A 24,328-nucleotide genomic window follows, 5' to 3' on the forward strand; every position below is an offset into this window, starting at 1 on the left:
GCAAAGTCCTGGATGTGTAGAGGGATGTTCTGATGCAGTGTTGCAAAACCTAAATGAACAAATAAATAAATAAATAAATAAAAGCCAACAAATACTTTGTTTTTTTTTCAATAAACAGACTAGAATATGGGAAAGCCAAAAAAGTTTTGATGCTTTTTATTATATAAATATATTTTCTGGTGGACCCCCAAAATTATTTGATGGCATTAAGCTAAATCAAGGGAAAAAGGTGGTGCATTTTTAATTTGTAAAACATGCTGCAAATGTATTGGCCCAAACATGAAACGAAATTACAAAGCACATATGTTTTTCTTATGAGTTATCTTAACGTTTACATTTTCCACCTGTAATTTTTGGTCACCTGAAAGAGCTCTGCCTCCCAATCTGCTTTATAGAATAAGAGATAAACATGATTTAAGATATTCACTCGATCTCATAGTTTAAAGTCTTTTTAATAAACATTAAATAATAAAGTTATTTAATAAAGTAATAATATAGAGCATTAGGTACAGCGTCGCCTTCCCCCACCTGTTGCTACATGCTGTCAGTCAGCCTTTTTCCACCCAGTGAGGCTGGTAGACTTTTACTCTCTGCTTACACAGTGAACCAGTTTGGCTATTTGGAGTTATTTCCAGTTGCACAAAACACAGACATGGAGTGGAAATCAAATTAATACCCCATTGTCCCTCTCATAAAGGTAACACAGTAACAAATCAGCAGTTCATGGGTTGCATGGCAATGTGGCATAGCATTTTGGCTACTTGAGCTGAGAGAATGACTACTTGTTCAGTTAACATAACTTGTTACTTTCCCAGAGTTACCCTGAGGAGCAAAAAAGGCAAAAATGCGTATCGTTCAGTACAAGAGACACTTCAAAGCTGCTTACCACTGTAGTGGAGCTTTATTTATATTTATAATTTAAGTTTATATCCTAAGTTTTCTGTGGCTGCTTGAAGCATTGACTTGCACTGTGCTCAAGTACTTTTCTCTTGCTCACACAAAAAATAAATGTGCCTGTTTGTGAAATAGTATGGGACATTCTTTTTATACTTTTGCTAATTCATTAAGAGCCCAATGACAAAAAAATTATAATATTCTGTGCAATCAGAAGATGTATATTTTGCTTTTATTTGTATGGCACTTTGGCTTCTGCTTATGTTTCAAATAATTTAAGAATAACATTGGATTGAATAAAAACGTTTTCTTCTGTCCATCAATATTACAACATAAATATTGTTTAGATCAGATAACTACAACTGTAACTATTAGTATGTTGCATTACTTTGCCAGCAGTAGGAATAATCCCAGCTTTTAAATAAAAACAGTGTATCTGTGCCCATCTTTGGTATTTACTTTATCGCAATGACATAAAGGTATTTTTACTCAAGGTTATATGACACATTGCAGGGAACACACAATACAAAATATTCAATTCAATTCAATTCAAATCAGTTTCATTTCATGAAACATGTCATCTGCCTCGACCGACTTGGGGTTAGAGAAGACCAGAGACACAACAAGACAGACAAAAAAGCACAGAAGCAAACATTGATCCAGTAATCTGTTCTACATTAGATGGTAATAGCGGGTGATCTGTCTTCCCTGGATGATGTCACAGCTAACAGAACGCCAGACCAGGTGTACCTACTATGAAGATAAAAGAGAGAGAACAGAAAGTTAAAAGCTAAAATGACGACAAGCAATGCAAAAACTGGATAACAGTAGAACTCAGTAGAGTGAGAAAATAGGCCCTGATGTCCTCCAGTAGCCTAAGCCTATAGCAGTATAACTATAGAGGTAGCTCAGGATAACATGAGCCACTCTAACTATAAGCTTTGTCAAAAAGGAAAGTTTTAAGATTAGTCTTAAAAGTAGACAGGGTGTCTGCCTCACGGACCAAAACTGGGAGTTGGTTCCACAGGAGAGGAGCCTGATAGCTAAAGGATCTGCCTCCCATTCTACTTTTAGAGACTCTAGGAACCACCAGCAGACCTGCAGTCTGAGAGCTGCAGGTCTGCTTTTGGTTTAAGGTGAGCCGTATTGATTTTTGTTAGATTTTTATGATTTGTTCCTTTTAGATCAGTTTTTGATCTGTTCAGTTTTGATCTGCCCCCCCCCGGGACTAAGCAGGAGGGGCAGTCAGTCCTTTAAAAGATGTGTTCAGAGAGACAGAATTTCTTACATCACCATGAGCCAGGATGTCAAGCTTATACTGAATACAATGAAATGGCAATGTAAGTTCTGTCTCAATTGGAATTCCAAATGAAATAAATATGCATATTTTAATGTTTGCCTATGATCAAATGTTTTTCCTTTACTGCCAAATCTTAAGCCGGGGTAAGACGGTCCTTCAAAGCAGTGACGTGCAGTCAGGGGAGGCAAGTGAGGCCAGGCCTCACTTGTCATCATGGAACGAAAGAAAATATATATAACATAATATAATATAATATATAATAACATAATATAAATTTTATTCACTCAGTCATTTGTAATAAGTATTTTTTTTTAATCTAATTTCCTCATTTTCGATCACATTATCTTTAAAATCGCATACTTTTCGTAATTTTTCATGTAAATCCTTGGTGGCGCTTGATAGCGAAGCCGTTGAGGCTGCTGCGAGCTTGGCCTCCCCTGGGATTGCGCAACCCCATGTTAACTGCGCTGGCTTCATTCTGTGAATGCATCTTCCTGTCTCTAGATCATAAATTCAATTGTTCAAACAGTTATGAACTGATTTTCCACAATTTAATATATGTGGATTACGAATTGTGTTTTGGTCATCAAACTGTGTGCATGTAACATGTTTTCGTGCTGCTGCGCGATCATAAAAGGCAAAGAACTGGTTGTAGGAGAGGCCGGCAGTTCCTTGGCCTCTAGGCAGGGGGCGCTCAAGGAGCACCGCTCGTGATCCAAAACTGTAGAGTCACAGCAAGTTATGTATGTATTATTAGCGAGTTTTGCTAAACAAGTAAAGCACTAAAATTACTTTTATACAGTGGAACCGGACTGACAAAGGAAGGCTTTCCTCCCTGGCATTGAGCTCCACTGATTCTGAGAGACTTTTAAAACCGAAGAAGATAAAGAGAACTTTTACCGGAAAATGACCGATATTTTTGTTCAGAAAGAGCGCCGCATGGACTTCATTTATAAGTAGAGGTAAGACAGCGATAATTACTAGTGATGGTTAGATGAAGCCTCATGAGGCATCGAACCACTTGAGCCAACTGGTTCGAGAAAGGGTTCATTTCTTGGAGCTTCATGTGCACACAAAACCACCTACTGGCCAGGTGTATAATCACAGCCCACTGTATCTTGTGAAGCATTGATATTTTGTCTATTATGGCTCTTGGGAATGACTTCACAAAAGGTGTAGGACGAAATAATTTGTCTACATAAATTATGTATACACATATATGCATAATAAAATATTGTTTGAATGTATTCTCTGTCTGTAATTATTCCCAAAATAATAGTGTCATGTGATATGGCATGTTGTGTAATAATGTTTTTCTGTGACTCTAGAAAAATGGCATGGGCTTAATCAGGCAGAGGACACTGAAAGTGCTTGTGGAACTAGGGAGGGGGTAGTGAATAGGCTAATGCTTGTGTAACTTGGATGATTTCATGCATTTTTATTAAGAAACAACAATTTCTCCACAGTTTTTGGTTTCAAACGATTTCTCTTTTTTGACACTACTTCTCCAGCCTTTGAAAAGACACGCTCACATGGCACAGATGATGCCGGGGTGCATTAATAAATAAGTGCAAGTTTGTACAGATTGGGGTACAGTGACCGATGATTAGCCAGGGGGTTCTCTAGCCTGCTTATGTTTGCCTCTGTCCTGAATCCAACGTCATCCAGGCTGGGTATCCTTCACTATCATGGAGACTAGAGCTTCATCCAGCTCTTGTTTTCTGGTGGCTGGTTAAAAGGGAATAAATACAGTGTCTGTTACCTGTCTTTATTTGCTCAACAAGCAAACATCAGCATGCACAAATTGTGATAGTGTGTTTGTAATATAATAATGCGGCAGTCATCCGCGCGGTTTTGCGCCGATGACTGGCGGTGGAGGGGGGAAGGGGGGGGGGGCGTCAGTGAAGTCTTTTCTTGCTTCAAAGTATCCATGTATTTTTGCCTGTTTTTTCCCTGCCATTCACTATATGCACGCGAGAAAGTAACAACAGAAAACCGCGTGTTAACGTCAAATAAACATGCAAGCATATCGAGTTAGTTTTTTTTTTTTTTTTTGGAATGTTGGCAAGGCGGTAGCGTGAGGCGGTAGCGTGAGTCGCCAACATCATGCTGCGGGAAACACTGCTGTGGGGTTTCTAAAGCTGTCAAAACCCACGCCAAAATCTGAGCCACTTCCCGAAGCAGTCACGTGGTACAGCCGGACAGCGAGGCTCAGGACGTCATCGTTTTCGGCTCCTCCCCTAAATGAAGCAAGCTTCGATACACGCATTACGGAAACGCCCACTCTATATGGCAAGCCGTTTTAACATAAATTCGGTTTTACCGCCCTTACGTTCGAGATATCTCAAATTGTTTTATGACTAGACGTTTTAGCAATTTAAGATATCTCTAATTGTATTTTGACTAGTCAAAATACCTATTCGAGATATCTCTAATTACATTCTGACTAGTCGAAATGACATCAGATTTTCCATTGAGTTGTATGGAGACGTCAATTCAAGATATCTCGAATGAATTACTGACTATCTGAAATACCCATTTCAGATATCTACAATTAAATTACGACTAGTCAAAATTACAATTCAAGATATCTTAAATTGAGTTTTGACTAGTCATAATTCTAATTAAAGATATCTCAAATGCCACCATAATTCAAGATATCTTAAATGTATTTTTGGATAGGCGAAATGCAGTTTTGACTAGTAAAAAATAAATTTAAGATATCTTGAATTGTAATTTTGACTAGTCAAAATTCCTTTTAAGATATCTTGAATTGTAATTTTGACTAGTCAAAATTCCTTTTAAGATATCTCTAAATGAATTAGAGATATCTTGAATTATTCAGCTTTTCCATTTAAGATATCTTAAATTGACATTCTGACTAGTCAAAATGACGTTACTGATATCTTGAATTACGAAACGGCTTGCCATATGTCATCACACAGGAACCGGAGGCGTGCGCTTTTGTTTTCAGAGAAGCTAAAGGGGGGTGCTGTAATGCTTTGTGCCGTCTCGCATGTGAAAATCAAGAGCTAGCTGGCTTTACCATAATTCCCAAGAGGCAGATGCTTTACCACAGTATAAAAACTGCATCTGGTTATTAACAGGACTGGTCCGGGCTGAGGAATATTCCTTATTTCCAGCTTGGACATGAGTCGACAGTAGCGCTTTCAGCTAGCCATTTTTCAGTGCATTGTGTGCGTCGGCAGCAAGTAAATCCGAAATTCTTTGCAAATTTCTTAAGCATTCTTCAAGTATACTATTTTCGCCCTCTCTGCATATCCCATACTTAAAAAGCTCTTTCTATATTGTGGCATTTTCTTACAATTTTGTCGAAAACAGCCAGCGCCATTGAATGTTCAGGCAGCTTTGGGCAGCTTACAGCCAATAAGGGGCTTACACGCAATGTCTTATTTCAGATATCTTAAATTGTAATTCTGACTAGTCATAATTACGTTCGAGATATCTTAAATTACATCTACGGATGTGTGACGCTTTCAATGACGAATCCGGTGACGTAATTTGAGATATCTTGAAAGGAATTTTGACTAGTCAAAATGTAATTGAAGATATCTTGAATTATTATTCTTCCTAGTCAGAATGTAAATAAAGATATCTTAAATTACCATTCCGGATAGTCAAAATGTAGTTTTGTCTAGTCAAAATGCATTTTAAGATATCTGGAATGTAATTACGGATAGTCAGACGAACCGAATTTATGTTAAAACGGCTTGCCATACACTCCATTACTCGACACACGCCTCGAAGCCTTGGCACATCACGTGACATCACTAATAATTACTCATGTTTTGGTTTTGTAATAAAATGTGCGTAATGTGGGTTATAGTTTTTTAAATGTGTTACAAATGCAAAAATCCATCATAACTCATAAACTGTTACCAATCAAATGACAAATAATTTAGTTTTATTTTTTTATCAAAGAATCACTATTTTTTCCATGTCTCTTGGTCAATTTATTTGGCTCAATCAGTCTCCTTCAGCACTTTGCAACGAGTCTACTCTGTAGAGTGTATATATTTGTAAATCTGACTCTGATGACGTCAGTGCCTCACCAGCTATGAACCCTACCGAACGTCACTGCTTCAGAGATAAGCAGGAGCAGGCCGGTATTAATATCTATACTGGAGAGAAAAAAAAGCTGTGAATGCTCTGTGGGTATTTTGTCCTGTGATTTATATTTATGACATCAAAACAGTGGGGACTTGTCAATAGAAGGAGCAGGAAAGGTGCAGGAAAAAAGTTTAGACAGTATACAAAAATTATGGACAAAAATTATTAAATCACCACCGTTGTTCTGTCATAAAATGTGTCTGACATTTAATTTTCCAGCATTGATAATCCAGTTTGGGTTTATTTGGGGTCGTCTTTCAGAATTTTAGTGTTTCAACCCTGAGGGGTGTTGGACAAATGAGTGTCTATGGGTCTGTGTAACCTTTTGGCTTCTATGTGGCTTTATAATGATCTCTAATTGGTTACTTGAAGATTCTCCCTGGGCCGCAGAAAAATCAACTGTAACAGTCGCTAAAGTCGGACTTTCCCATGGATAAGTCAGATACAATTTTTTTAGTCCGATTGTTGTAACATTGTAGCTACTCGCATCAACAACAGTAAGCTGTGATGAGAACCTGTTAATTTAACAAAATACAGTTGTCGGAGCGCGCCTAAAATCAATGTTACATAAACTGGCTGCAACGCTGGACCTGACAAATTAAAAGTGGTGTTTGCATGTGGAAAGTACAGCTTTAAAGGACGTTTGTAAAAGGTACTATGAAGAAAACAACAGCTTTCCTGGCCGCCACCATGTTGGAATTAATTTTATTTTGTAATTCTGATTTCTCCAACTGTGTCAACTGGAACGCTGTTTACCTGGGCTTACCCCATTCCCGGCTCCTATTTTTGATTTTTGAGGCAAATAGAATGCCACATCTGTGCCCGTGGCCAATCAGTACGTTTAGTAATATTCTTCATCCAATAGGTTAATTCAGGATACCAGTCAATCAAAGTCATATACCTGGTAGCTTAGATACACACTGTCAATGTCCCTCAAATATGACACAAACTGAAGTGTCAGACCACAACAATGACCAGACAGGAAAGAATGGTGCAGCAATAGAAAAGTCTGTAATTTATTAACAAAATAAAGAGATTTTTGCTGAAAGTGAAAATGTGGATAAAATAACTCAGAGTAGACATACACATCTAGCCATAATACTTGTGCTCCAGTAGGCCATTCTTGACAGGAACCCTTTCATGTTTTTTTTTTTTTTTTTAACAAATGATTTATGCGTAATTATGGCCATTCAGTTATCACATATTGAGTGACACAGATTCTAAGTCTATTTTCTCTATGAATAAACACAATTTTACACACAGTGTGGGTGACTGAGTAACAATGTTTTCATAGTTTCAACAGGAAACTAATCATGCTTCTGTTCCCTTAATAACTTTCGCATCACCTTTAAAGCATTTCTTAAAATAGACAAACAGAAAAAACAGACATATTCATTGTTCCTATTAACATCACATTTCTGTAAAATCACAGGAAGTGATTTTATATATTACACTCATAGTGCCTGATCTTCAAAGATTCCAAATAAGGAGCAGTAAATGGTGTGGACAGAAAAACAAAACAAAACAGTGGGAGCAAAGGGTAGGCATGTGGTGCCTGCTTCCTGGTCCACAGTGGATGAGATGTGTAAAATGGATTTGGTCTGCCACATTTAAATTAGTGTTAAAAAAAGAAAGAGGAAAATCAAATCCTTCATATAATCTCTCCAGATACTCAATTTTAATGAATAGAGAATAGAGTTTAGAGCATTCATACCGACAAAAAGAAGAAAAGAATAGGTGTTTTCCTACTTTTGGTAACTCAGGTTCAGAAAAAACGTATCAACACATCTTTCACATTAACTTATTTACCCTTTAGGTTTAAACGGGCCAGAAAGACAAAAGACCGTTTACAGGTAGAAGAATACTGGCTTCCTGAAAGAGATTAAAGCAAAAAAATAAAAATAAATAAATAAAGGGGCTCTGTCAAAATAGAAACTTGTGGAAATAAACACACTACATTCAGATTCTTCAAAGTCCAATGCTTGCAGTAAAATTTGAGTCACTGGGCATGGACATCTTCATAATTCTTCTCTATAAAGCATAGAGATGATGTTTTGGAAAGTTTACAAAGCACACCGTTTAGTCTGAAGTACACTTGCATGTTTTCCACAGAGTTCTGGGTGGGAAAAGGCAAGTCTGACTCGCAAACAGCAACACTGACCATAAAGGTGCTGAGTTTCCCGGTCTCCTTCCTGGTAATTGCTCACTTATATGTTGGGCGGGAAGGTTTCACAGAAAATTATTCTTTAACACTCATGTAATATCTTTTAGATTGATATCTAAGTAGTCAGGAAACAGGTTTATATATAGTTGCCTGAACAAAATCCTAGGTTTCAGTCTAGCAAATGCCACGTGTACCTTAAACCCTTCTTGCAAGTGTAATGCTATTGAAGAACAGCTGCATTCACATTTGCCTCTTCACAGCTCAACATTTTCCTCAACTGATAAATTATCTTGATTCATTAATGCTCAATAATGTTTTATATATTCATATTTTTGATGAAACTAAACAATTTTGTGACTTAATTTATACTATGTCTTGGGTGCTTGAGTGTTACACTAATTGGTTTCTTGGAGGCATTCCAGTTTCTTTTCTTAGGCCAAAATGTATATATTGGATTATTTTCGTACATTTGTATTATCCAAAGGAAGGAGAGTGACTGTGTTCTGGGAAAACCCAGAATTTGCTGGAGGGACTATTTATCCTGTATGGTCTGGTAATGCCTTAGGATCCCCCAGAATGAGCTGGAGGGGCGAAGAGTGTCTGGGTGTCCCTTTCGGATCTGGTGCCCCCTCGGCCCGATCTCTGATGAGCAAAAGACAATCGATGGGAGTGTGAACATGAACACTTTTTTGTGTATGTTACCTTGGTATTGGACTGAAAACACACTCTAGGATGTACACACCCCTTTACATGAAGACTGCTTGAATAGCTGTTTACTGTTACCTCTGGGTAACTCAGTTGGAGTTAATCCACAGGGTACTCATGGAATGAAACACTTTTTGACAAGTTTTTGTTGTTGAGATCAGGACCAAAGTGCAGACAAGAGTTAGGAAGATGTATTTTGAGTGTAGAATGGTTTAATAAATAAATAAACAAAGCTTATAGGCAGACAGGGAACCAGGAACACGGCACAAATGAAGACGGAGGACCTAACAATGTGGGCTGAACATAAAGGGGAAGAGACGGAGGGAAACAACAGATAGCTAATTAGGCACGCTATAACTGAGTGATACAATCAGACTGCAGGAAAGGAGAGGCAATGAACTGGCTGGAGCAGGGAATAAACAGAACCTAACAGTTAACAAAATAATGGTCCAACATAGGCAAGAATCTAACTAAACTAAGAAGGAACAGATAACAGAACTACAGAAATAATTAAGGCCTTAAGCTAACAAAATCTAACATTACAAGTATACAATGATAGTATAACAGAACATAAACTGAAGAAAGGCTAGCAAAAAAAGAGAGGATCAAACAGGACCACCGAATTTCAGAAGACTTCTGATGAAAATACAATTTGCTCTGATTGTCACTCATCTACAGAAATCCTGTCTGCTGCAACAAAAACTCCACCTTGCTGAGTCCATTCCAGCTGTCTGCTTTATTCTTGTAAAACATATTATTTCTAGATAGACTTGCATCAAAGGGTCAAATGAAACAGACGCCAAATGTACAAATAATCACTGAATAAAGTTAAGACCAAAATTATTTATAACTGATCGCTCTTCCTGCTGCTCTTAACAGCAGCAGGAACTACTGATGGTCACAAGTTGTGAAAGAAGCCGAAACAGCTCTGAAGAAGGTGAGGTTTACTGAGCTCTGAATGGGACAGTGCTGTGAACGGATTATCTGCTTATCCAAGCATGCCGCTCTGTTTGGTCTCCATGTTATCGTTTCTAAGACATTTCTCATGTCTTCCACTTCCAAATCTTTAAATTAGCCCTGGTTTCATGACCTCAAGTTCGACTTGGAGATTGATCACTGTTTTTTCTTTTAGTCAAATATCCTGCTAAGCATCAATGCCTAACTTTGGTGTTGTACCTCCTCACTCATTGGGGACTTTCAGTTACGTTTCTCAGCAATCCAATTTCTCAATGTTAGACATGGGAATGAGTAGCGCTATTGTGACGATAAGATAAGAAAAACACAATGAAAAGTTTTGAGTTTTGATCCCAGTCTTCTGTTTTGCATTTGTGGATTGTTACTAACTATATTGACTAATGGCTTTGAACAACAGTACATATTGTATTTCAATTTAAATGAATGGTGTCTGAACAGTTAATTATAATTTTTAATCTGTTCACAAAGATATCTTTCTGCTTCATTTGGAGGAATTTCCCCCACAGCACCAAGGTGTCAGCCTGTGGCTAAGGTGGATATTCTCTTGCAGTATCCTCTATGTCATCAGCATGTGCACTGAACTAGATCCCTCAAAATGGCCCCACCAGACCAAGGACCAACTACGTACACCAAGGTGTTAGAATGCTGAAGGCTTTTTTTCGGCTCCACCCATTCCTCCGCTTAAATCTGGGTAAATTGTAGCTTCCACCACGTTCTTTCCAAAACTCCATTGTAAGATTTGTAAGATTGTTAAGGTGCTCTTCTTGCACCTTAACAATTTTATTTTAGGTCTGGACTGCCTGCCATCTTCACCAACTCTGTGGACTGGGGTGTACATGAGTTTAAATAACACACTTTATTCTGTATTTTATTATTTTTTATTGGAGCACCTCAACCACCTGTATTAACCTTGTAATTACTTATCATAATTTTCGGACTATAATGCGCTCTTAAAATCCTTAAATTTTCTAAAAAATTGATGGTGCGCCTTATAATCTGGTATACATTATAAATATGATTACCGTTGTTCTTACTGACTGATCTTATGTGGTACAATTTGCTCAAAAATCTGTTAAAATGTGCACACTTGACTTTGGTTAGCAACGAAGCCGCTCCGCTCAGTGGATATTCAGAGCATCACGGTACACTGTGTCACTACCTGATCAGACCCCTGAGCAGTCTACAAGAGGTAGCTCTGATAATATACTTCATGCTATTCTGTGCGCTGATGTAAACTGCAACGCTATTGCTCACTGTAAAGATCTTTGTAATTTGTATGACTTCCTTGTTGAGGCTGTTCTTCATACTTGTAATTTGTACCCTGCAGGCGCCAAACAGTCTTTCCTTCCTCCACTAGATGCCGTCCTGTGGCATGGTGTCTGGGTGAAGCACAGCTGTTTTCCATCTGACCTCATCAGCAGGAGGATAAGATGAGCTGGTTGCTAGCACTTCTTTGCCAGAGTGTTGCCTAACAGTGGTAACTCTAGCCTCTGAAACGCCTGTTGTGTAGACCTAAACTCTGACACCTGCGAGCCTTTCAGAAGACTCCCTGGTTCTTCAGTCTCACCTTGCACCCTCCAGGCTTCTCAGTCCTGCGGTTGCGCCCTGCTCACCCTCCACCGTGCTTACCCTCTCAGTTCCTGGAACTGACCCCCACTCATTCGTCCCTGGGAGATCTCCACCTCCACCTCGAGTCACCGCTGCCCTGGCTCAAGCACCCATTCCTTGATTCCTGACAAGTGGCATCACTTCAATAAACCTTTAAAAACTGTGTTGATCTCCCGAGTGTGTTCTGCATGTGGGTTAAATCAATTAGTAAAACCATGACAAAGCTCATGTGAACTCATGCCCTGCACTAAAAGTACAGGTGAAGTACAGGTTTGTGTGCCATCTAAAAGACTAAGAACACCTTAGACGAGACTCTGGTGAGCCACTGTGTCAGTGCTGCGGTCACCAGTCAGCTCAATGTAAGCACTGGTACAATTGTTTTTTTTTATAGGTTTTGCTATTGTGTTTGTATTGTTTGTGTTGTGTTTTTGTTTTATGGATTACAAACCTGATCAATCTTTAAAAATAGATGCCTTTGTTAAATCATGAATTAACTTTGATACATTTTAAATGACTTTATTTTAGAAATCTGACATCAGTTTTACAAGCCAAAGCCCAATTATTACATGACCTACTCATATAATCATTTAAAATAGGACAGCTGAAAGATATCAAAAAGCAACACTAAAAAAAAAACTAGGATCTAAACTAAAAAAAATACAAAAAGTAAGCAATCGACATATTTCAGCTGGAACAGGTTACAGAACCATTTTCAAGATATTTGGATAACAGAAAACCAAAATGAAGGCAATCCTTTACAACTCAAAACACACAGGCTGGCAAACCAAAATTACTCCAAGAGCACATTGGTGATTCAAACAGGATGTCAAAAAAATATCTTCAGCACTAAAGACTTTGCTGCTGCAGTTGTGCTCAGAATTCAAGATTTAACAATAAGAAAGATATACTGTGCAAAAATGGCATCCATAGGGGAGTAACAAGAGAAAACAAAGGCATGTGTCTCAATTGCCAAAAAGGATGTTGATGTTTTTTTTTTTGGGGGGGGGGGGGAGAAAATATTCTGTGGACTGGTGAGACAAGTCTCATGTTACGTCTATGTCTGACCTTAAACTAAGACAGTATTTCAGAGACAGAATGTGATACTGAGTAGTGTGAAGTTTGGAGCTTCTTTGCTTCCTTAAGACCTGGATGACTCGCCCACATGATTTAATCATGAATTTTGCTTTCTACCAGAAAATCCTGCATGAGAATGTCCAGCCATCATTGCATGTCTTTAATCCCCGTCACACTTTAGTTATGCATGAGGACATTTATCCAATGAACAGTAGCAAGGCCACCACTGAATGACAAGAAAAAGAGGAGGGGCTTGTCTGGACTGAAATAAAATTCATACTCTAGTATCACTTTAAACACGCAGTTCAACCTCAAACCCTTCATTTGCAGAATTAGAAGATTTCTGCTACTAACAATGAGCCAAAATATCTTATTGATGCAAAAGACTCCCGATGTCAATTATGTATATACAGGGTCATCAGAAACCACTTATTACATATAATGTGGCGAATATACCATATCTCTTGATTTAGAATTATATACAATACACAGACAAGATGTCAAATACTCTAGATGAAACTTATATTCAGTACAAAAATAAATTAATGAGGGTTAGTGTTTTTCCTGCAATAATATACTGCATGTGGCAACACTTACACATTTCTCCAGGTAATTTAGCAGCTATTCATGCTTATCAGACTCTTGATCACTGAACAGCCCTTTAAGCATCTCTAAAATGGGCTGTTATGAGCCATTTCTGACGTCTCGACTCTGTGGAGGTAAAACTGTGGATGGTGTTGGGTTTCCAGTTTCTTTTTCCCATTCTGTTGTGTGTGTTGGCCTTTGATTTGTTTGAATGTCTTGTAGGGGTAGATCATGTTCAAATCCTGGATTAGTATAACCTTGTCTGTGCCGATTTCGAATCTCTTCAAATATCTGAAGAACCTTGAGAGCATGAAAAAATGGAAGGCATCAACATTGTTAATAACACTAAAACAAAACTATTTCCTGTATCATGGAGAGGACATTAGGAATCGTATCTATATTACCTTGGATTTTGGAATGAGGCCCACTCTGAAGAAACCAATTTGTCCAGTTTCAATCTTGGTGCAGTCAACCACAGTGGAAGCTATATTCTCTGGGGACGGTCCATCACACAACACCCCGTCCACCTAACCAACAAAATCCATATTTACAACATAAACAAGAAAAAAGTTTCTTTTGTAATGAACATAACACTAAATCGTGGTTATTACCTTCTTTCCCAGTTTAGCGTAAACTTGGTTATGGTGAGTTGTGTCTGCCTCACCTGTGGGGTTGGCTGAGGTTACAGCAATTGGACCAACCTTGCAGAAATAAAACAGGGTCAATCAATAATGAGTATGTGAAATAGTTTTTATTTAAACCGAGATGGGCTTTGATCCATAGTCTTGGACTTTACCTGATTAATAAGATGTGTGGCTACTGCACAGTCTGGGCTTCTAATGGCGATACTTTGTGGAGTCCCAATGTGTATGGCAGCATCTCCCAGGCCAAATATATCCAACCATGGGCCTGTCAGTCAGCAAGCAAAACCCATATAATATTCATAAAAGCACATCATGCGTCCAAGAATGCACAAAGAGTTTCACCTAAAAAAAGGAATCACTCACCTCTTGGGATGACCATGCTGATTGATGAAGGCCATGCAGCCTCCATGAAGTCCAGGAGCAGAGGGCTCAGCAGGTGTCTGACAGGTTCCAGCTGCTTGACAGAAGAGATCCACATGGACATGGGTCTGTCCTGAGCCTGTTTCTTAACCCTGAAGCCGAACGGCAACGATCAGTGAGAAGAATTTAGAAAATTGTGAACATCAGAACATCACAAAAATCAAACTTACTTGAAAGCTTTGATAACTGCATCTGGCCTGTTGCAGGCAGCTACCAACACGTAGACAGTGTCAGTTGGCATTCCACATATGCCTCCATTTTTCATGATTTCTTCATCCAACAAAAACACGGAGCAGAAGAAAAACTGAGCTCAGGTCACACACATAAACAGATTAAACTAAGATCTATCAATGTCATCTTTTATTTCTTACCTGCAATCTGTTGGACTGATGTTGCTTTGCGAGCTGGTACATGTGGACAGACCCCTTCCCCGCCTCCGACGCCCCCCAGCTTGACTAAAGGTCTTCCTAAGGGGATTTGGGGAGACTGGAAGGTGCCGTTGAAAATGTGCGCCAAGAAACAGTAAAAACTGACAAGACCAAAGATGATTGTGACGCCAATATCATAACCATAAGGCAGTGCACCTACTGCATCCAGCAGGAAGCTGATAAGGATCAGCTGGAAGGTGAATGCATAGACAAACCAGGCAACATTCAGAAACAGTGCTGCAATTGTCACCAGAACGTTAAACAGCATGAAACCAATGATCCCAACAGCAACGTTAAAACCTCTGGTCTCACCATAAAGACCACCAAATCGCGTCAACCCCCACACTGTCCACATCACCCCATAGAGAATAAAAGCTGTGCTCTCGAAGGTTTTACCCCGAGCAAACGCAACTGAGCCACACAGGAGCTGCAGCACCCCACCAGCCATTACTGCCCAGGGCAGAATCAGCACAGACAGAGGGTCCCTGTCCCCATTTGTGGCTGTGATGGCAAAAGCAGCCAGAACATTGCATGCATGGCCCAACATCTCTGCATCTGCATACTTGGAGTAGCCGAGATGAGGTGTATGTCGCTCTTTATCAAGAGCCCTGAGAGTAAGACTGCGAATCCTGGTTGTCAAAGCCTTAAAGAGACCCTGCCCGGTAGGGATCCTCGTACTGGAGACCATGTTGAAGGTGGTAATAAAAAGCACTCCAGCAGTAGCTACAAAGATCGCTCCCTGCACCCCCTGAGTACCTCCTTGGAAGAAGCCTTGAGGCTGGGCTGCGATGGAAATACAATAGGCTACAAAGAATAACTGGTAAAGGCCCTCTAATAAGCTCTTCTGACAGCTGAACAGTGCCAGAACAGAGAAAAGAACTGCAAAGACAACAGGGAAAGGAACTGGGGAGAATGGCTGAATCGAGTAGAATGATAACAGAGCACTGTAGCCTTCAGCAAATTTCAGTAGGGATAAAAAGCCATAGAACGTCGCAGAAAGCGTGTCCATTGCTCGGTAAAAGAGGACACACATGCCAAGCTGGAAGACTCCAGCTGTCCAAAGCCAGGGAACATGACCAACAGAGAGCTGGGGGACCACGCCTAACAGAGGACAGGCTAAAATAGAGGCAGATAACATGTTCATCACCAAACCTACACTGACTGCGTCACTACAGTTCTGGTTCTGTTCTTTTTTCAGCTCAGATTTCTGTTTCATGACTGTACCTGGAGGTCTCACTTTACCCTGTGTGATGGTGTACAGCAGACGTCCAAAGCCAAAATATGCACACACAAGACAAACAAGGAGGTAGTTTGCAGCTGTGGCAGACTGACCAAACCTTGAATCTGAAAGCCCAGCGATCTGGTGGGCAGAGGCCAAGGAAATGCTGACAGCTATGACCAACAGAACAGGGTTATTCATAAAGAGGGCAACAGTGCCTATAATGAACAGGGCTAAGGTAAACGCTGCCAGGCCAGGGATCAGAGAGGCTCTTAGCTCTGAGAGTGACAGGACACTCTGTCCTATCAGGATGTAGACCAGACCAGACCCACACCACAGAGCAGAGATGGTCAGACATAGGGTGGAAAACAGCTGGGAGTGGGACAAGCTGTGACGGACACCTGGAAAGAGACAAGACATGATCAGGAGGCTAGAAACTAGAAGGAAATTTACATCTGAGAGGAGAACCATGTTGAAAACAAACCTGTGTAGGCTACCAGGGCTGCAATGATGAGAAGTAAGATCCCCAGTGCAGTGTGGGGGATGAAGTCTTTTTCAGGGGAGCTGGCATAGCTGTTCACCAGCAGCAGGAGAGAACCTGAATGTCAGGTACACACTTTTTATTCTGGCTTAATCTGATAAAAACAACACCCCTAACTAAATTAAAAAGTAAATAATGTTACGTTCTTTGCTGAAATAAATACAAAGGCTTCTTAACCACAATAGCCACAGTAGCTAATGATATACACAATATTCGTTAAACCATACTAACAGTTGCCAACTACTATAGTTGTTATATATATATATATATATATATATATATATATATATATATATATATATATATATATATATATATATATATATATATACACACACACACACACACACACACACACACACACACACACACACACACACACACATATATGTTTTGTTGTCATGAGGTTGAAGTGTTCCACATGTATCTACATTGTTTTGATTGAATTGCCATTCTTTAGAGTGATTATGGCAGAAAATATGTGTTACAAACAAATTACATTTAAGCAAACTTTTACAATAATCTTAGTATAAAGTGTGTTTTATGAATAAATGCTTTAATTTCTGGTGGACTAATAACACATGCCTTCTGATTATATCAAACAACTTTAGATTCATTCGTTATTTAAAAATCTTTTAAAATTGTAATGCAGAGACATATTATGCATTTGAATTAGATAACTATTTATATGACTTTTTAATAAACTCAGAAACTTTGAAGTGTCAATTCTTTAAAGATAATCTAAAAAGAGAGACATCTAATCAAACCAAGATCCAAAGAAAGAAAGAAAGTCCAAACAACCCATGTTTATTTTTTCAACCTCTGGGGTATCTTGAACATTTAAAAGATAGTTTTAAAAATGAACATAGAAATGTAATGTTCCGACCAAGTTTTAGTGTTTTTTTTTTTTTTTAGTAATGCCATAATTACTCCCAGTTACCATGGATAAGGACTATTATTCTAAGCTTTCATCCCGTTAAATTGGATCTTTTTTCCGCTCCCAGATGTGCAAAATGGATTTTGGTGAGTATCAAAAATTGTCAAAAACAACAATTTTTTTATTAAAAACATCTTACCAAGTGGAAAACAATAAAAGCTGAAATTTTAAAGAGTTAAATCACAAGACAGGTAGTGAAATAAATAAAAAAAAAATCATTAAATAAATAAATTGCCAATTTAAGAAATGCCCTTGTATGGAAATCAATGGTACATCAACTTTCAAAGGGACACAGGTTCCTATATTTAGTTTAAAAGGCATTGGAAAAAACAAAGCCCAGACAGCGCAAAAGTGAGGATTATTAATCCTGATGGAAAATTGAAGGCTTACCTCCTAAAATGCCCAGGATTCCGACGGACACATAAATTGAGTTGGACTGAGCCATAGCTTCTTTCCTGTTCAGACGATGTGAGTGTGACTCTTATATCCCTGAGTCACATAAACACAAAAAAAAAAACAGAAGTGCACAAGGCGGAGCTGCAATTTCCTGAGAAATAACACAGGAAGCCCACTAAAGGCATCGAGAAGACTGTTCTCCTGTTTCAGGCCGTCCCGTTTTTCTGAGAAATAAGCAGCCTGGGAGTAGTGATTTTTCACATGAGGAAAATTAATGAAAAAAGGATTTAATTATTATTATTATTCAAATCTTCTGTAGGTCTCAGTCTGAATACCAGAAAAAACACACACGCTTGGATCCCACAAAGTGTATCTTTGTATGTTGTAGTGCCTAAAATACATATGAATCATTTCCTTTTTGTGTGCGTGTGTGTCTGGGGGGGACGCCGTCATTTAACTCATGCCTCTGAGTGGATATGTTACACACCTCCTCATCTTAGTGTCACCTCCAAGCTCGGACTTTAAAATAGGCAGAAATGATTCTGCATTTTCATCACCCAGATTACATTTTTTTTTTAACGTAATGCCGCTGATGTCATTGTGTTGCAAAACATGCTGGTGGGAGGAGACCGAGCGGGCAGCGGTGACCATAAAACTGGACTGTTTGGAGCTCAGACTTCAAATCTCTATTGAGGGTCTCTGCTACACACTGTGTTCAACAACAGGACAAATACTGCAAAAAAAATAAATAAGGTGAGTTATATATGCTCTTGATCTGTTTGCCTTTTAATGCATTGAAAATGTTATTGACACTACAGGGATGTTGAACTTACAATTTACAAAAAGAAAATACTGAGGGTCAAACTTGGGATCTCTAACACAACAGGGATTTTTCACAAACCTCAATACAGTCAGTCCTTTATATTAACAGCATTATTTTTAGTATTGTTCAACCCGTTTTTCATGACCTGTTGATATTTTGAGTTTATATTAGAGGTTGTATATACATATACAGATATATACATATATATTTTTTTGGGTGCTGAGGGCTGACAATGTGGTTTGGTGGCCGGCAGAATTGTATAAATTAAAGAGTACAATGGTTTAAAAGTAATTGAAAGTAGTTAAAAGTAACACCCTATTAGATGGGAAATCAGTTACAACGCCTGATGGTGAAAAGCAGGAATGACTGAGTAGGTTCTTCTGAACACCTGGGAAGAGGGAGTCTGTTACTAAACCTGAAATGGGAGTTGTTGTTCATGATAACCAGCAGTTTGGCCAGCATCCTGTTAAGGACCGACTCCTCCAGTGTATCAAGCTTTGAGCTGACAACAGACTCCACCTTTTTGGGCATCTAGAGCCAGTTGTCAAGCGTTGAAGAACTTCAGCCTTCGCAGGAATTAGAGCCAGTTTAGATCCTTCTTGTACACAGCCCTGGGCTCAGTAGTCTGGTCTAGCTGACTATTCAAGTAAGGTAGATGGACACTGGAGAGGATACCATACCATCTTTATTTATAAAGTGCTGAAAAATAGCCAACAGCTGAAACAAAGTGCTGTACATTGCTACAAGCTAAAACTAAATCTCTCTAGTGGTAAAAGAGCCAAAAACGAATAGAGGGTTTTAAGGCGAGTATGGATGGGGTCTTGTACTGCTGAAGTCCCATCACCACATCCTTTGGTTGATGATATGTAGTCTCACGTGGTTCTCCTCATAAAATCCTAAATAAAAATCTAAAAGTAAAAATAAAAAGTGTGCTCATCATCTCTGTATTGATCCTCTCTTGATACGACTTGACTCCCAGAGTTGAGTTTCAAGTCTTTAAGTCTGAGGTCTGCGTTTTTTGAGTCCCAATATTAAATCTGTGATAAAAAATGTTTACTAAGTATATAACATTAGGGAAAATTTATCACATTTTTGTTCTCCTCTGAGCATCTTAACGGCATTAAAATAATTCTATAACCCTAACCCTACTACAGCTAAAGAACATTTATTTCTACAGAAAACACAATTTCACCAAACATACAACAAAAATCTGCTGCCAAGTGCTGCTGCTGAACCTGGCAGCAGCACATGGGACTTGTTTCTCATCTGGCTATGTAAATGTTTTATGTGAAAACGCAGCAGGTGCCAAGTGGTCATCTGTTAGACCTATCCTACTGCCCAAACAGGAAAATATTAGAAGTTCAAGCCTTACCATGATTTAGGACAAATTTGGCACATTAAAGGATCCCCTTTTCATTAGATGAATATGTCTTTCTGTGTGTTTTTTCAGCAACCATGGCAAAGCGTGTTGCAGTTATTCTATCAGGCTGTGGAGTCTACGACGGCACAGAGATCCACGAGGCCTCGGCTGTCCTGGTCCATCTGAGTCGTGCTGGAGCAAAAGTAAGGACAAAGAATTGTATTTGTTTCTCAAAACATTGTGTGGAAAACCAGCAATAGTAAATAGGTTTTTAGAAAATATACCATAATAGGTTTTTTATTATCAGGTGCAGATGTTTGCTCCAGATGCAGCTCAGATGCATGTTGTAAATCACTGTGAGGGGAAACCTACTGAGGAGAAGAGGAACATCCTGCAGGAGAGCGCCCGTATCGCCAGGGGCGAGGTGACAGATCTGGCTAAGCTGGATGTCGCAGCGTTTGATGCTGTCATCATACCAGGTGAGATGACTTTCTATTAACAAAGAGGGAGCTCTGTGAAACTCCTCTGTTTAATAGAAGACTTCTGAACAAATACTTTGCTGCTCTATCAGGAGGCTTTGGTGTGGCTAAGAACCTGAGCGACTGGGCTGTGAAGAACAAAGACTGCATCATCCAGCCACATCTGGAGAAGCTCATCAAGGATTTCCACAAAGCTGGGAAGCCTCTGGGCATGTCCTGTATCTCCCCTGTCCTCGCTGCAAAGCTGCTGCCTGGCTGTGAGCTCACCGTGGGGCAGGACAAAGAGTGTGAAAAGTATGTAAAAATTAGTTTGGTCTAGCGAAAAATATGTATTAAGTTAAGAGGTTTTGCATGACCATTCACTGTGTTTCTATCTCCAGGTGGCCACATGCTCAGACAGCTGAAGTGCTGAAGGACATGGGCTGCAAACACGTGAACAAAGACGTGAGTGAAGCTCACGTTGATGTCAAAAACAAGCTGGTCACCACCTGTGCCTTCATGTGCAACGCTCCATTTCACAAAATCTTTGATGGAATCGGCGTCATGGTTCAAGAAACACTGAAACTGGCCTGAAAAGATTATTGGTGCTTAGTCAGTTCAATATATTTTCTCTAGTAAATCATGAGAGTTCTCCAGGAACTGTACTTAAACAGCTGTATCTCACCCTGACGGATATTTTCAATAAACCTTTTCTGAAAATGACGGTTCAGCGGATAATTTTTCTTCACACAGATACACAACATATTCTGCCCATGGCATTGTAAAACAACCTCTGATTGCTCTACATTGTGAATAAAAGTGACTATTCAGCTTTTTTGGCAAATATGAAAAGGAGAACACATCTTAGCTTGGTTTATTGATGTGTGATGTGTGAGCATCACTGCAAAGATTAAAGTTTCTTATCAAAGTTCATGACTGGCATAGTTAAACTTAATTAAAGAATATGTAGTTAATGTTAAAGTTTTTCATTTAAAGATGTCTGAACATTTGAATGTTATAGTTTTTAATCTTTATTGTTAGTGCCTTTATTAAATAGACAAAAGTCATGTCATGGTATGACCGTTTTTTTAAATAATTCTTTATTTATTTTATACTGAATCATTGGTGCAAGGTTTTTTTGGGCCCCCAATAAATTAGTAAGAATTATTGTAACCAAAGTATTTCTATAATTTTTTTTAAAAGAAATCAGTAATCCGTGGTGTCTTGTTTCAGTGGGGTAGAAATGTTCCACCAAGACTTGCATATTGAAAAAAAAGCCAAAAATCTAAAGTACAAGTCTAGACAAATACCCAAGTTCATCTTGCCACCACATAGAACACCAACAATAGTTAGCTAACCATAACCATTAGACTTTTGTGGGTATGGCATAACACAAAGGATGACTATTTGTTATCCCCTGTCCAATATCTGCCTTTACCAAACAAAACAACAACATTGATCATCATTGTTATCAAATATATATATATATATATATATATATATATATATATATATATATATATATATATATATATATATATATATAAAATTTAATTCACCCAGAATTGATTCACCAGACAATTCATCTATGTTCTTTCCTTGCCAGCTCAATGCTCATACCCAAGGAAATCTGTAGGGGAGATAGGAACAAAAATTCAGTTCAGTTAATTTTGTACATGTAGTACAAATTCATAACTCACGCCATCTCAAGGGACTTTACAAAGTCAATTCTATCAAATCTTTGCAGCTCTCACTCATACCGAGCATGCATGTAGCAACAGTGGAGAGAAAAACACCCTTTTATACAATTGGTGCCACCAGGCCCTCAGACAACCAACAGACTGCAAAGTGGGTAAAATGTCTGAGACAGTCGGAGCAGGGGTTTGAACCTGTCACTCCAGATGGTTATGTCAGAGGACCGCTTGCACTGAACCGAGTTATGATGGAGTCTTTTTTCCTGTTGGCAACCACACTTCTGTCAGTCTTTCCCAGGGCAGCTGTGGCTACAATGTAGCTTACCACCGTTACCTTGTAAATGTGTGAGGGAATGTAGTGAAAAGCACTCTGGGGAGCTCATGGCTTGAAAAAGCAAAGTACAGACCATTTACCATTTATGACTGGCTGATTGTTGGAGATGAGTTGCTATCACATCTGTTTTTTGTAAGAATCGACACTTTCTTCTTTGATAGTAGAACAGCAAATAGTGCATTGACTAGCTTAGCTTCTTGTGGTTTATCATAGCAACTGCTGGTTTTGTTTTAATTTGATACCGTGATTGGCTAAAACCAACCTTTGACAGGTGGGCACTAGGTTTCGCTTCACCCAATCAACTTGGTAAATTCTGCTGAAATTCCCTCCTTTCCCCAAAAGGATTCAAATGGAGCAGTCCCAGATTTATAAATTGTAGAATTAGAGAGCTGAACATTATCAGTCTGGCTAACCAGGTTAGGGGAATGTAGCAGAGTGAAGGAACGTGGTCTTATGTCCCCCAGTAGACTAAACCTATAGCAGACTTACTACAGAGATAGCTGAGACTAACCTAATCCCAGTGGTGGGCACAGTCACACTAATCCACAAACAGATAATTGCACTGCTGAAATCCTGAAACACAGTGCAGGATTGAGCATTTCTGGAGGTCCCTTTTCCCCTCATCAGTCATCAGACCCTAACAAACACGCAATAAATCAGGGTCTAGGACCCTGGCTCACTCGTTGCAGACTTATCCACTTGCTTAACAAAACCGTTGCATTTAATGTCCATAACTACTGCTAGTGATCACACACATTTTGAAATGATTCACTGGCTACTGCAGGGGAAAAATCATCTTGCACAATGGTGGCTTCTCCTTCTTCATCATCTGTTTTCATCACAATGACAGCATCCACAATGACGTTGTGACATGTACACATAGCAGCCAATAATGCACCATCATCAGTTGTTGTTATCAGATTTACAGAATCAAAACCCAATAAAATAGATGGTACCCGGTACGCAAACAATTTCTAAACTTAGGATAAATGATAATGTGATGAACAAAAAGTTAGCTCTGCAATTATTTGTCTTCACATTAGTGTAGTGTGCCCACCACTTTAAATAAATAAATGTGTCTTTTTCTTTTGGAGGCTGCTAGTTTTCACCATGATCTTTAGTTGGCAGCCCAGGTGAGAAGCCAGCCTTTAGTTCTCAGAAGCAAAAGTCTAATTTATTTTGGACACATATAAGGGTGTACAGCACCGAGTTCTATCTGCAGAAAGAGCATTGTCATCAGAATACAATACACGTTGATCTACTTGGGCAAGCATGCCCTGTACAATAGGCATGCAACGGCTCTATGCAAATACTGTGGGTAAGCCAGCCTCACAGATTCATTCAGGGCAATATCCCAGTCATGTATCTGACTGCAACAGACCTAAAGACCTTGAACATTCCTGCTGTTTGTCAGCACAGAGAAGATTGTATCAGTATGAAGAGAGTTTTGTTTTAAATACAAGGAAAGTCTGCGATAGACTGGCGACCTGTCCAAGGTGAACCCTGCCTCTCGCCCATTGACAGCTGGAGATAGGCACCAGCACCCCTCGCGACCCCACAAGGGATAGACGTGTTGGAAAATGGATGGATGGATTGTCTTGTCCCCCTGTTCCTCGAGGACAAACAAGCATGCAGCCG

The 24,328-nt window shown here is 39.1% G+C and overlaps 2 protein-coding genes across 2 annotated transcripts; one reads left to right on the plus strand and one right to left on the minus strand.

Annotated features, from left to right (window-relative positions):
• Nucleotides 1-12,277: 12,277 nt before the first annotated feature.
• LOC105922370 lies at nt 12,278-18,075 on the minus strand. Its single transcript, XM_036127791.1, has 9 exons — nt 18,016-18,075; nt 16,632-16,745; nt 14,872-16,548; nt 14,671-14,770; nt 14,444-14,592; nt 14,233-14,345; nt 14,048-14,137; nt 13,841-13,963; nt 12,278-13,736 (listed from the first exon to the last, which is right to left on the minus strand). The coding sequence occupies exons 1-9, from the start codon at nt 18,068-18,070 to the stop codon at nt 13,536-13,538; spliced, it is 2,622 nt and encodes an 873-aa protein (XP_035983684.1). The 5' UTR covers nt 18,071-18,075; the 3' UTR covers nt 12,278-13,535.
• A 2,217-nt stretch (nt 18,076-20,292) lies between these two features.
• si:ch211-153b23.5 (uncharacterized protein LOC321177 homolog) lies at nt 20,293-21,385 on the plus strand. Its single transcript, XM_036127741.1, has 4 exons — nt 20,293-20,407; nt 20,512-20,683; nt 20,776-20,977; nt 21,064-21,385. Exons 1-4 carry the CDS (start codon nt 20,300-20,302, stop codon nt 21,254-21,256), a joined length of 675 nt encoding a protein of 224 aa, XP_035983634.1. The 5' UTR covers nt 20,293-20,299; the 3' UTR covers nt 21,257-21,385.
• The last annotated feature ends 2,943 nt before the right edge of the window (nt 21,386-24,328 follow it).

Source organism: Fundulus heteroclitus, chromosome 23 (genome assembly GCF_011125445.2).
Source record: "Fundulus heteroclitus isolate FHET01 chromosome 23, MU-UCD_Fhet_4.1, whole genome shotgun sequence".
In the NCBI taxonomy this organism is placed as follows: domain Eukaryota; kingdom Metazoa; phylum Chordata; class Actinopteri; order Cyprinodontiformes; family Fundulidae; genus Fundulus; species Fundulus heteroclitus.

Coding starts and splice junctions, on each gene's coding strand:
- LOC105922370 (XM_036127791.1), bottom strand. CDS start 18,070: ATGGCTCAGTCCAACTCAATTTATGTGTCCGTCGGAATCCTGGGCATT. Junction 16,549..16,631: donor AGCCCTGGTAGCCTACACAG/GTTTGTTTTCAA, acceptor GTCTCTTTCCAG/GTGTCCGTCACAGCTTGTCC. Junction 13,737..13,840: donor GCCTCATTCCAAAATCCAAG/GTAATATAGATA, acceptor CATGCTCTCAAG/GTTCTTCAGATATTTGAAGA.
- si:ch211-153b23.5 (XM_036127741.1), top strand. CDS start 20,300: ATGGCAAAGCGTGTTGCAGTTATTCTATCAGGCTGTGGAGTCTACGAC. Junction 20,408..20,511: donor TGAGTCGTGCTGGAGCAAAA/GTAAGGACAAAG, acceptor TTTTATTATCAG/GTGCAGATGTTTGCTCCAGA. Junction 20,684..20,775: donor TGATGCTGTCATCATACCAG/GTGAGATGACTT, acceptor CTGCTCTATCAG/GAGGCTTTGGTGTGGCTAAG.